This window comes from Nymphalis io, chromosome 10 (assembly GCF_905147045.1).
Source record: "Nymphalis io chromosome 10, ilAglIoxx1.1, whole genome shotgun sequence".
In the NCBI taxonomy this organism is placed as follows: Eukaryota; Metazoa; Arthropoda; class Insecta; order Lepidoptera; family Nymphalidae; genus Nymphalis; species Nymphalis io.
In genome coordinates, this window is record NC_065897.1 from 6,938,855 (window position 1) to 6,952,121 (window position 13,267).

At 37.1% G+C, this 13,267-nt stretch overlaps 2 protein-coding genes across 2 annotated transcripts in view; one reads left to right on the top strand and one right to left on the bottom strand.

The window, feature by feature from the left end:
• The window catches only part of LOC126771045 (calcium/calmodulin-dependent protein kinase type 1-like), a 370,899-nt gene that overhangs the window by 311,650 nt on the left and 45,982 nt on the right, over positions 1–13,267 (top strand). The window lies entirely within an intron of this gene.
• The window catches only part of LOC126771038 (protein O-mannosyl-transferase TMTC1-like), a 121,842-nt gene continuing 109,022 nt past the window's right edge, over positions 448–13,267 (bottom strand). Inside the window, exons 6-11 of the mRNA XM_050490693.1 lie at positions 2,948–3,033; positions 2,526–2,788; positions 2,210–2,350; positions 1,906–1,990; positions 1,274–1,452; positions 448–693 (exon numbers count right to left, since the gene is read on the bottom strand). Of these exons, the coding sequence (XP_050346650.1) occupies positions 520–693; positions 1,274–1,452; positions 1,906–1,990; positions 2,210–2,350; positions 2,526–2,788; positions 2,948–3,033 (928 nt within the window). The 3' untranslated portion in view covers positions 448–519. The remainder of the gene's footprint in view (positions 694–1,273; positions 1,453–1,905; positions 1,991–2,209; positions 2,351–2,525; positions 2,789–2,947; positions 3,034–13,267) is intronic.

The window sequence follows — 13,267 nt, forward strand, 5'->3', positions numbered from 1 at the left end:
AGGCTCGTACTTTATGTATATATATTGCATACTAAATTTTTTTTAAGAATAAATATATAATCCACAGTAAATTTAGTTGTAATTTATATATATTTTACACAAAACATATTTTAAGCAGCATATATAACATCACGAAAACTTATCACAGATTAAGAAAAATTTTAACAACTGATTAATACAAAGCAACCTAAAAAACATACTTAAAAAGTTCAATTGAAATTGTAAATAATAAATAATCAAAATATATACTACCACTTCTGTTCCGCGCACCTGATTACTTCGGAACTTATAATAATAATCAAAGATGAGTATTGCATAAATATTGTTAAGTATATTATATTATATGACAAGGACATAAAATTAATATGGCATAGGTTTATTCCTCGAGGAAAATACATTAAAAAAAAGTTAGAACAATTATATAACACAAAATACATTTTACAAAATAATATAGTCTAAATTTTGGCAATTGACGTCCTATGTTTCACGTTGTTATATAATTAAAGGATATATACCATACTATATTTCTTTTTTTCGTTGTTTGCTCATTAGTGTTCGCACTCGCTTTAAATTTGTAATAGTGATCTCATCATTAGGCTTCAACTGCAAAGCCCGTCGATATGAAGAGGCGGCTGCCACGTATTTCCCATTAAGATGCAAGATTGCACCCAGATTCGAGTGATACTCTGCATCCTGTAATAAATGATACATTATAAAAAAGTTCTTTATTTGTATAATAGAAGAAATAAAATATATATCGTTCGAGTCTTTTCCTTTTCATAATAAATAATATGATTCTATATTTATATTAAGTATTATTAGACATGTTTTACTATCATACGATAAATATGATTAATTGTCTACTTATGAAATCGCACTAAGTACAACTGAGTGTGTTTTAAATATATCAGTAGTAAAAGTGCTTTCCGAGACACAGGATTATAACCACTGCCAGGCTCCGATCTCCAACTGAGTTTTCTTGACAGAACAAAATTTCCAAGAGTCGGATCTGTAACCTTAGATGCTAGAACGGCATTAATTTGTATGAATATAATCTCGTATAGATTATTCGAGTAAAATTATATTTGGTGTCTAGTTTATTTTTTGTCATTAATTTTGTTTTCTATTTGTTTTTTACACATTTTCAATAAATTGCCTTTTGTTACTCCTTTCTCGGGAAAGAAAAAACCTTGGATATAAGCAATATCCATTTGTAACCACTATTATATTTTAATATCAAATGCAAACCTTAAGAGGTCTTAATGACACATACCTCTGGACTTAATTCTACTGCTCGCGCGTACCACCGCTCCGCTGAGCGGCAACGTCGCGCGTCTCTCAACGCACGCGCCGCGGTTGCCGCGCGTACACTGTCTTTCGGTGACAATCGAGCCGCCTCTACAAGCTGCTCAGCGGATTCGCGTAGTCGCCGTTGCGATCTCAAAAACATGCCTAATTAAGGACAAATAAATTATTTATAAGAACGGCAGTAATCGTTTCATTATTATTTTGTAAGTAATATTTCTTTTTGTTTTCTTCAGTGTTGTGTTGATTTTTATTATTTATTATAGGCATTATATATAAAAAAACCCAGTAGCTACTATGTGAATCTTAATCGATGATTGCAAGTTCAAGCCGGGGTAACTACAGAGTTAGGATTTTAGGATGCTTATCACATTAATGTGGGATGAAAATCTGCCATATGTATCCACCTACCCGCATAGAGCAGAGCGGTAGAATAAGCTCCGAACATTCTCCTTAAGAGGCAGTGGGATATTTACAGACTGTTGCATAATATTACATCAAAATATTACTGTCCATGATCTCATAATTCATATCATCATTGGCTAAGGACAAATTAATAAATAACTAAATAAGTTATTGTTTTATGTAAATTATTCTTACCGAACTTGTCTCGAACTAATGGGTCAGAAGGTGCTATTGAGAGTGCTTTTTTGAACCAAAGTTCTGCCTCCGTACTTCTGCTTTCCTGTATAAAAGAATTCTAATTACCAAAAAAATGACAATTGATTTGCTATCCTTTACCTGCTTATTTTAAAAACACTGATTACAGTTAGATTACAGACTACAAAGCAATAGATAGACCAATAAGCGTTCAGTACTTAGTCTGATTAGCAAATCTAAATTTAAACAGAGTTTAACATTAAACTAAATATTTCAAAATTAATGAAAATACAACAACGCTTACATTTCTAGCGAGCATCTGTGCGAGAGTGATGTATGTTTCCACATGATTCGGAGCCAGAGCCAAAGCGGATAGAATGCTGTGTTCAGCCTGCGGCCATTGATGCAACTGCATATATATTTCACTCGCCATTGACAGCACGTTCTAGGTTACAAAAAGAAAATCAAATGCTTCAAACAGTATGAATCTGGAAGACTTCAAAATGCTAATTAAGCTTTGTACATTTAGTTTTTTTTATTTTACTTAAACTTTTGTTATATTAAAATAGCCGTAAAATTTTCTGGCTTCAAGCCAGAACAACGATTTCAATAGAACATACGTGTCGCGTCCAGCCGACTATTGGCGCATTCGTGTCGGGTAATATTTGCAGGGCATCCTTATACGCCGAAAGTGCTTTTTGCCAGTGCCCTCTCTGCGTATGTAGGGATGCCAGTTGAACCAACGCAGATACGCGAGCAGCTTCATGCTCGCGCCTATCCCGAACGCGCACGCCCTCAGCACGAGCTCCAGCTCGCAATGCACTTGCCGCTTCAGCCAGTTGCCCATCCGCCATTAATGATGTACCGAGATTCACGTATGCCACTAAAAGTTATATTATTATTATTAAATATTTTTAGAAAAAAAATATCTGTTTTACCAATTTTATAAAAAAACTAACTAACTATTCGAATGAAGTTCTAAAACAAATATTTTGGTACGTAAAAAAACATACAGTACATTATGTAAGGTATTCATACTTACAAGCCATGGAAGGTCGAAAATAAATTGCCCTTTCGAAACTTTTGATAGCTTCTCCGTATCGCCTTTGGTTTTGATGTAAAATTCCCCTAAAACAACGGAACGAATAAATTGAGGCTTTCGTATTTAGATGATTTGTTAATTAAGTGACTATTAACGAAATTCTTATCTTTTTGTAAGTTAGTTATTTCAATCTAATTCTGATATATATTAATTATGTGTATAAGAAAATGTCCTGGCTGTATATCTACTGACAGGAATTCAATGCATCACTGAAAAGTAAAAATTAAAAATTAACTTTTTTAAACTATAAGTCTAAAAAAGCTATTTTATGGAAAGCGCCTTTGTCTTCAAAGATAAATAAACAATAATAGTTTTAACACGTTTTTGAGATTAGACTAACCCGACGCTCTAAAAAAACTCTTATAATATATTATTTTATTCCATATAAATTTATGAATACATCAATGCCTTTCGATGATATTTGAGCTCAAATAAATAATTAATAATAAGTTTTCTCATTATATTTGCTTCGTCATTACTTCACTTATCACACATAAAACTAATATATCAATAAAAATGAAAACAAGCGATTAAAATACATCAACATTGTAGACCACCTTGATCGATTATTATTTATAATTACTACTGCATGTACGCTATTTATCCTGTATCTATTATATCTTATCGTGATAAATTCTAATTTTAAAACCATTATTTATTATAAGCTTTAATTGAACTATACAATTTTTTGTAATAATATATTTGCTTTATAATTATTATTATAATAAAAAATATATTTAGATGTAAAGGCTAGCAAAATAATTTCTTAGTTTAGCGTATTTCTATTATGACTGCTTCCAACTGTTGGTTGGTTGGTGTGTACACTCCCGTACCTTGGCCACGTAAAGCCGTTGGTCCTGCACCTGAATTCTTTCCAGTCGTGTCGGATTGCCGCCCCATTGGGTTATGAGAGTTAAGGAATAGAGAGTGCACCTGTGTTTGCGCATACACTTGTGCACTATAATAACTCTTGTGCAGTTGGCTAATCTCTCTTGAGATTGGCCACCATGGCCGAAATCGAATCGAAATCGAAGTCTGCACTATTCGGTGTATATTGGTCTGGACTATTCTTTTTATTATTATTGTAAATTTAGATATAGCTTAAAAATATAGTATATACATACATAAACATTGAGCTATAATTATATTCAAAATCACTGTCAGAATTCCTACCTTACTTTTTCATATAATTTCAAAAGGTAATAAGAAAAATATAAAATCATTATCAAATAAGAAAAAACACAAATTCAAAGGAGCCAATATCAAACAAAAACGACCGTCACACAAAAACAGTAAATTTACCAAAAAAGTAAATTTAAAACACAAAATTAAAATAAAAACTTTAATAATTGTAGTTCTAACGATCATAATTACTCATGTCCGCACTAACAACGTTGTATAATAGCGATTTAATCACCATCATCATTCCTAAAGTAAAAATACAGCTACACAAAAAACATACAACTGATACAACATTTACATATTAGTAACGTGATTGTATAAACAACGAATCTCTCATGAAGTGACGTTAGCATCCACATAGGCAATCTCCTAACGAAGCGTTTATACTTATAGTTATTAAGTGTCATATTTATTTTTCTAAAATACGTAGGCTAACAGGCAAATGGACCCCCTGATGATCAGTGGTCACCACCTGGGCCCGTTTGTGCCTGTAGATACCCTGCTACTCACATTTAAACCGAATCACAACTAAATATTGCTATTTGGCAGTAGAATATGTCATGAGTGGGGGGGTGCCTACTCAAAATGGCTTATAAAAGTATGAACTTACATATGTAGGTACCACCAAGCCATGTACAATGATTGTACACCATGTAGATTCAATTATTTTTCAACATTCAAAATGAATGCAAAAGGTACAAATTATTCCATAAAAATATAAAAAAATGTAATTTATTTCGATGCCAACCCATTCATAATATAACATGACATATACATATATTCATAATATAATATAACATAATCATGACATATTCTACTGCCAAATTCAAAAACGAGACACATTCTATTTATAAAAATCATATTAAAAATCTCCTATCTCGTCTGCACGAAATAAAATCAACTTTAAATAATAATCATTCGTAATTCCATATCTTATTAAGCTGTTGCCTAGTGTCATATAAAAAAAATAATGTTAATAAAATAATGTACGTTCCGTTTTATCAGTCTTCGTAATTACCGACGAGCAAAAACCGCAGCAGATTCTGTATGTGAGCAATTTAAACACGACAGCCTGTCATTTGTTTGGTCTGATAAAAAACGTACTTTAATAATACATAGATGCGACGGTGCAATATGCCTGCATGAATAATGCAAGTCTACTGGGTCGAGGCAACGTGGGCTTAGCGTACACTAATGAGAGGCGTCCCTCCCTGGCCATTGTACCCCACCGACATCAGCAATAATTTGTTACTAATTCCCCTTTAATTATAGTGATGTTCTCTTAGCTGTATTGTATTCGATATTGAATAAATACGTTAATTTGATTTCAATGGATATTTTTATAATATAAGTCAGATTTAATTAAATCGTTAGTTTCAATATTGTTATAAATAAGTCGATCTGTCAAAGGGAATATCATAATTAATTTAATTAAACAGTGTTTGACTATTTAGTGAAAACGAAAGCGTAAAAGCATTTTCATGTTCACAATAATAAATGTATTTAAGTTAATAAAATGTATTGCAATATAGTATGCATGCATACTCTATTTAGTAACTCTGTTTTTTAATTTATCTGTCACAACACAAACATTTTGAATAAGAGTTTAATGAATGAAAAGAGCAAAGTAATTTTATACTAACGAGAGTTTATTTCTATAAATTAATGTTTTCAATTCTGGTTTCTGCAACCAAAAAATTGGACAAAATGTAACATATACTCTTGCTCATCCTTAAATGAGCCGAGAGAGCTCAGTAGATAGAACACACATGGAATATCCATGGAACCGAAAATCGCAAGTTCCAATTCAGACAAAAATCAAAAACTTTTCAGGTGGATGTGTGTGTGTGTGGATTTTTTACAGCAGCATTTGGGCAGCTTTAGCCCAGTTGTGGGACATTTACAGACTAACACTTAAGATGTAACATAATATTTTTCAATTACACTTATATTTTTCAATTACAAATTTCATTTAACAACTCTAGCATGGCGACCTTTAAGTCTAACTATAATTAATATAAAGCACGGTATTATGACTCATAACAATCGCCTCCATTACTAAAACTGTAGCGATTTCTTAATGTTAACGATGCATTAATATTAATGGCGCTGACAAATTATTTGTTTGATGAGGGACGTTTGAACACAAACTCGGCGGATGAATTGAAAGTAATTTATGCACCGAAAGCTCACGAAAGAGCTCGGATGCTTCCGTCGGGCGCCATACACAAAGTCGCGCAATATTAACATTCTGTTATTCAAAATGTGACAAATAGTAAATTTAATTTATGTTTACCTTATAATTAACATCCAAAGCATCAGAATATTACTAATTTGAAACATTTCTCGTTATAGTTTATGTTGTGCAATTTTGTTTTAGGTATGTTTATTGAAATTTGATTTCATAGACGATGTGCTTGTAAATTTGAAAAATTATTTATAATCGGTTGTTGAGTTGATAAAAAGCTATTGCAATTAAACAAATTTTAATTGATGATAATCATTTATAATATTATGAGCGTGCCTAAATCCAACAAAATTTCATATTTCAGATTTTTGGCTGGCTTTGACGTGTTCTTAAGAAATAATTAATATACGTTTAGGGAACGTATGACGTGTAACATATATGTATTTTCATAAAAAGAAATTGTGCCAAAATCTTTGTATCGTTATAATAATACAACGAAAGCGATTTATAAAAATACTTGATATCAATCCCAGGTAATGTGTAAATATAATTAACTATCAAGTTTTTATCTCAATCAAAATTATAAAGAGTATAAATAAAAGAAAATCGAAAAAATCAAGAATCTCATTTAGTTTTTCTGAAAGAGATTTCGTGAGTTTTTCGATCGAGAAGTATTTATTCCCATATATTTTGATCAAACTCAGCTTGCCAGTAGTAGTACCCACTCTTAAAATGAAATAGATCATTTTCTTTATATCATGTAGTTAAAGATTGTTGCTCGATTGCTGCTAGTGATTTGATTATCATAATTCCTATGTTAGTAAAAACTGTACTGGACCTGCAATTATTCAAGAGTTTGAACTAAACAAGAATTGCAGGTCCGGAACATTGGCAATGGAAAATGTTTCTTTTAATTTTATGTCTGTCTATATTTAAACCTCTCTGTATTCTTTGCAAAGACGCTCTATTAAATATTGTGGGAAAAACTTTGTCTGAACTTTATTATTTACTAGAACTGTTAAATCATAAGCTCACTGATTATACACTCATAAGGTAAACTATTAAACAACAGATACTTTAACTCACATGAACGTGACAAAACTCGAACCCATCGTATGTTGATTTTACACTAAATACGAATATATTAATTAAGTCGTCTAGCATTTTAGACTATTCTATTTGTTTATTTTAAGCGCTGAGAAAATATTTTTTTATATTAAGCAATATTTTCTCTTAACCTAATTAACTTAGAGTTATTTTTTATTTTTTTTTTTTATATCGCCGGGAGGGCAAATGACTCTACTCCACCTGATGGTAAGTGGTAGTAGAGTCCAAACGCGACGACGGCCAGTACAGACGGGAAAAACGTTCTGCACTAGCCGCCTTCGCCTTGCCGGCCCGCAAGATGCCTCTTCACGCCTCGTTTGAAGGAACCCGGGTTGTAAGAGGAGGGGAATACGTGAGCTGGTAAGGAATTCCATTTTTTGGAAGTGCGACAAAGAAAGGAGTTGCCAAATTTCTTTGTTCGCGATGGAATTGATGTCACAGTTAGGCGGTGACATCGAGAACCAGCTCGCGTGGACTTAAGAAGGAAGGGGGAAGCAGGAATTAGAGAGAATAATTCCTCAGAGCACTCGCCGTGATACAGTCGATAGAAAGCGCTCAGTGCTGCTATCTCACGACGCAATTGTAAAGGTTCAAGGGTGTTTGTGACCTTTACGTCGCCAATAATGCGTACGGCACGTCGCTGCAACCGGTCCAAGGCCTCAAGTAGGTACTTAGCGGAGCCATCCCAAAGGTGCGAGCAATATTCCACGCAAGACCGTACCTGTGTTTTGTACAGCAGGCACAGTTGTTGTGGCGTGAAAAAGCGCCGCACCTTGTTCAGAACTCCGAGTTTCCGTGAAGCTGTTTTTATAACAGCCTCGATGTAATCCCTTGGACTAAGGTCGCAGCGAACGTCAATCCCCAGCATGGCGATTTTGCTTTGCATCACCAGCGGAGTACCACAGAGGGAGGGAAGAGGGGAAAATGTTGACTTTTTCGCCGTGAGAGCGCATACCTGTGTTTTCTTGGCATTAAACTCAACAAGATTATCAGAGCCCCATTTGGCGATGAGATCTAACGTCCTATCGAGTTCAATGACAAGATTCTCCCGCCTCTCCTCAGTTTCCGCCCGCCCAGCCACTGCGCGTCCGTGGTATCCACCATGCACTGTACTATCATCTGCATAGCAATGTATGTTCCCAAGGGAGAGCATATCATTGATATGCAAAAGAAAGAGTGTGGGAGATAGCACAGATCCCTGGGGGACCCCAGCATTCACTACATAGAATTGTGAAGCGCAACCATCTACTAAAACACGAAGGCTACGCTTGTGTAGGAAGCTGGCAATCCAGGTGCATAGCTGAGCAGGCAGACCATATGCCGGTAGCTTGGAGAGAAGACTTCTGTGCCTGACCCTGTCGAAAGCCTTGGAGATATCGAGGCTGACAGCCAACGATTCTCCATGCTTGTCGATAGCTTCACCCCAGAGGTGTGTTACGTACGCTAGAAGATCACCTGTGGACCGTTTTGGTCGAAACCCGTACTGACGATCATTAATTAGACAGTGATCTTCTAGGTAATGGATCAGTTGGTTGTTTAAAATCCGTTCCATCACCTTACAAAGTACTGAGGTGATAGCTATTGGCCGATAATTTGCCGGGTCAGACCGATCCCCTTTTTTGGGAACCGCTTGCACATTAGCTCTTCTCCAAGCCTCCGGCACACTTCCCGAAGAGAGAGAAAGTTGGAACAGGCGCGTTAACACAGGAGACAGCTCCGCTGCGCACTTCTTCAGCACTATGGCTGGTATTCCATCGGGACCGCTAGCTTTCCGTACATCAAGTGATTGCAGCTCCGCACGCACATCACGTTGCCTGATTTTAATGTCAGGCATCGTATGGCCACATGCAGGTGGCAGTGCACTACAATCATCGATGACGGAATTGTCGGCAAAGAGTTTAGCCAGGAGATCAGCTTGCTCTTGCGGACTGTGAGCTAGCGATCCGTCCGGATTTCTGAGCGGTGGCAGCGAAGGTTGGCAGAAATTATTTTGCACAGACTTGGTCAGACGCCAGAAGCTACGGGAGCCCCTAGGATGCGAAACAAGGTCATGACCAATCTGTACAATGCGCTGTGCATCCGCTCTCGTGTATGCCTTTCTACAGGACTTGGAATTTTTATTATAGTTTGCTTTCAGTGAGTCAATGTTAGATGCCCCGCTAATGCAGCCGTTGATCCACTTGCGATATGCCGCCTGCTTAGCTGATACAGCATCGGCACATTCACGAGTGAACCAACGGTTACGCGTACTCCTACTGACGAGATCTGAGCTAGGAATGTAGTATTCCATTCCCAGCATGATCTCGCCAGCAACAGCAGCGGCACTAGCTGTCGGGTCATTCCCACTGAAGCAACGTTCCTTCCAAGGGACCGACGCATAGTAATCGCGCATACCGTCCCAATCCGCCGACTTATAGTGCCAAACGCGACGTTTGCATACCGCTAGTGGCGGCAGCTTGGCCTGTGGCACTCTGGTAGAAATAAGGCTGTGATCCGAAGAGCCAAGAGGAGCCTGAACCACAACCTGATATTCCACCGGGTGAGAAGTCAGCAGAAGGTCCAGTAGAGAAGGTGCTTGCCCATCAATGTCTGGGATCCTGGTGGGCTGATCAACCAGTTGGGTCAAGTCATGTGTGAGAGCAAAAGCATGAGCAGTCCTTCCAGCATGGTCAGTTTTGAGGGATTTCAACCAGGATTCGTGGTGAGCATTAAAATCCCCCAAAAACACCAATTCCGTGTTAGGAAATTGCTCTTGCGCAGCATCTGCCACCCGACTAAGATGGTCAAATAATCGGCTTGTCTCCAAGTCACCATTGTGGGATCTGTAGAGGCACACGTAGACTCGGCTCTGACGAACCAGGTCCACACGTACCACCAACATGGAGAAGGAGGGGTCCTCCAAGCAGCGCAGTCGGTGACAGCAAACATCCGTCCTGACGAACAAGCATACTCCGGCTTTCGCTTTGAAGGATTCTTCAAGCGTGTAGCCGGGATAATTAAGGCAGCTGGTATCGGCAGGACGGAGTATTTGTGTCTCCGTGAGAAACAACATTGCTGGCCGTGCTGTCTCGAGATGGTGGTGGACAGCGTTGAGGTTAGTGTGGAGTCCTCGGATGTTAGAGAACTCGACCTCAAACAGCGAGGGTATGGTGGGGGTGAGCACCGCTGTACGACCGTTATTTCTTTTTTGTTGCGCCATTTGGGAGAAATTAAATGGAAAAGAGACGTGAAGCGAGCGATGTATTGCCACGATAGGGATGGGCAAAGTGTGGAGGCGTGTTTCCCCAAGTGGTTGCCAAAAGGAAAAATACACTGACCCGCCGGACGGAAGGGCCCCCGAACCCCCCCGGAAGTGGCCGCCGGGACCCCACCTACCGGTCACCAACCGGCACGACGGTCCACCCCGAGATTATGCGTGGCCTGGTGGGGCAGCCTCACGAGCTGGTTAGGCACGCTCGGGCCCCTGTACTATGCCACGGGCGGCCAGCGGAACAGCCGTTTCTTTGGGTCTCCCTGACCGGCAGGTCAATACAGTTTCCCCCGGCATTGGTTCAACAGCCGTCTCCAACCGGACCAACACCCATCGCGGCAATACTCGCTCGGGCTCTGGCTGTACGCTGGCTGACCTCGAAACGCGGCTGCAAGCCACTTCACGAGTTTTTCACCATGCGTACGGTGGTAACAAGCCAGGCGGATGTTAGCATCCTACCACCAGATGAGCAGATGGTCGCTCAGATATCCCTTAGTCGCCTCTTACGACACCCATGGGAAAGAGAGGGGCAGTGAAATGTATTCTTTCTCCGTCACTGCACGGATAAAAGTTTTAAGCATTAATTAGTTAATTTTTTTAAGCATTGGGTAAAATATAGCCCAGAAGTCAAGATCTTGCGACTTTAACATTGCTGTCAATTCCGTACTCAATTAAACTATTGCTGCTTAACATAATTTTAAAATAACTAGTTTTTTCTCTAAGTGGAAATTAAAAAATTACCAATTTCAATAAGAGAATTGACTAAGCAAGAAATTTAACCATCTATAATAAATATTATAATGCAACCTCAATGTATGCGCATATGCATACTAAGCGGTATTGATTATTCTGCTACACATTTTTAAAAATCAAGAGAAAACAAAAAATAAAGATCTGGAAAATGGCAACTACTGAGCTTCGTCCTAGTTCTTCGTAGTTTAGAGCGTAGTTTAACATGAAATATCCTTTAATATGATAGTGTAAGACTCTCAAAGAGCCTACTATAAAGTGTATTTTAAATAATACACTCATAGTTATTTATTAAGAATAAGATATGTACTAATTCCTCATAAATTACTTTGAGTGTATTATTCTATAATCCTAAAAGTATGTTATTCAAGAGTATATTCGTTATTATATTATTTCCATTCAATATCAAAACGACAAAATGTAATCTCGCTTAGAATTTCCATTATTTCCTCATTCACTACCTATATTGTTTCTATTCCGAGCTTCAATTCCATAAGTCCCAACTGTTTTTAGACGCAGAAGTTTCGACAAGTTCTGTACTATTATTTGAACATCTGTAGTCACGTTAAAGGCGAACGGGCTCAAATATAGAATCAACTTAGAGTCTGCTCTTACATCAAATTACCGTACCGAGACAACTTTGACTGAACCTGTGAACTTTCAAGTAAAATTTAAAAAGGAAAAACTATCCATCAATTTCTTCTCGATACTCATCTGCAAATTAAGAAAACATTCGTTTGCGTTTAGCAATCATGCTATGCATTTTAAAAAGTACATATTTTAAGTGATGTTTCGTATGAAGTTGTTTATTTATAAGCTTTCAAAACACACCAACTCACTTGCGTTTTATGATGATTATGTGGTATGCCACAATCTAACAACTTCAAGCGTTGTCGGCTTCCCTTAAATTATAAGACGAACGGATACCATAGTCGTATATCTAGGCGTCAATGTTACAGCCTACTAGGTTTATAGTGTAGCTAAAAGGTTTAAATAAAAAAAAATCCTATATAAAAAAGATCTACATATAAGTTAACAATATATTAATAAATATACCAATTTAAATAAATAAACTAGTAACTTTAAATAGTGAATGCAAACATTAAAACCCACGATATCAAGCCCTACAGCTAGCAAATACGTTCAAACCAAATTGTTTTGCAAACAAACGATATGCAAAATACCTCGCAAGTGTTGTCACGAGTCTAGCTGGCGAGAATGTTAAATATGTGTGTGTGAGCAAACATGAGTTTAATCTACGCCTTATCGCCGTCGGGACACGCTACCACTTTCGCTACTACGCTTGCCTCGCCTCATTTTCTACTACCTACAATTTACACATGTGCGCTATTGCCTGTACACATACAAATACATTCACTAGATACGTATGCACGACTGTACCAAGTTCGGTATATGACTATAAGTACTTCCATTTCCTCTTAATGGAAACGGTGTCGAGTGAATATGGATTTGCAGAGCTAGTAATGGAATTTATCCATTGAATATTTACATAATACAGATTTTCAACAAACGAATCAAAATGATATCTTGTTTGAAGTTATAACTTAATATAGTCTATGATTAATCTATAAAATTAAGCTATTATAATATGAATAATAAAATAAGTATTTTTGATTTAATTATATACTAAATAAGATTTAAAATAAATGTCTATTCATCATGTTAACAGCTTACACAGATCAAACACTATTGATAACATGTTCTCTGTCTGCACTTAACAGTGTAACCCCGGCCTTCCGTGCATAAATCTGGAGACACGTAC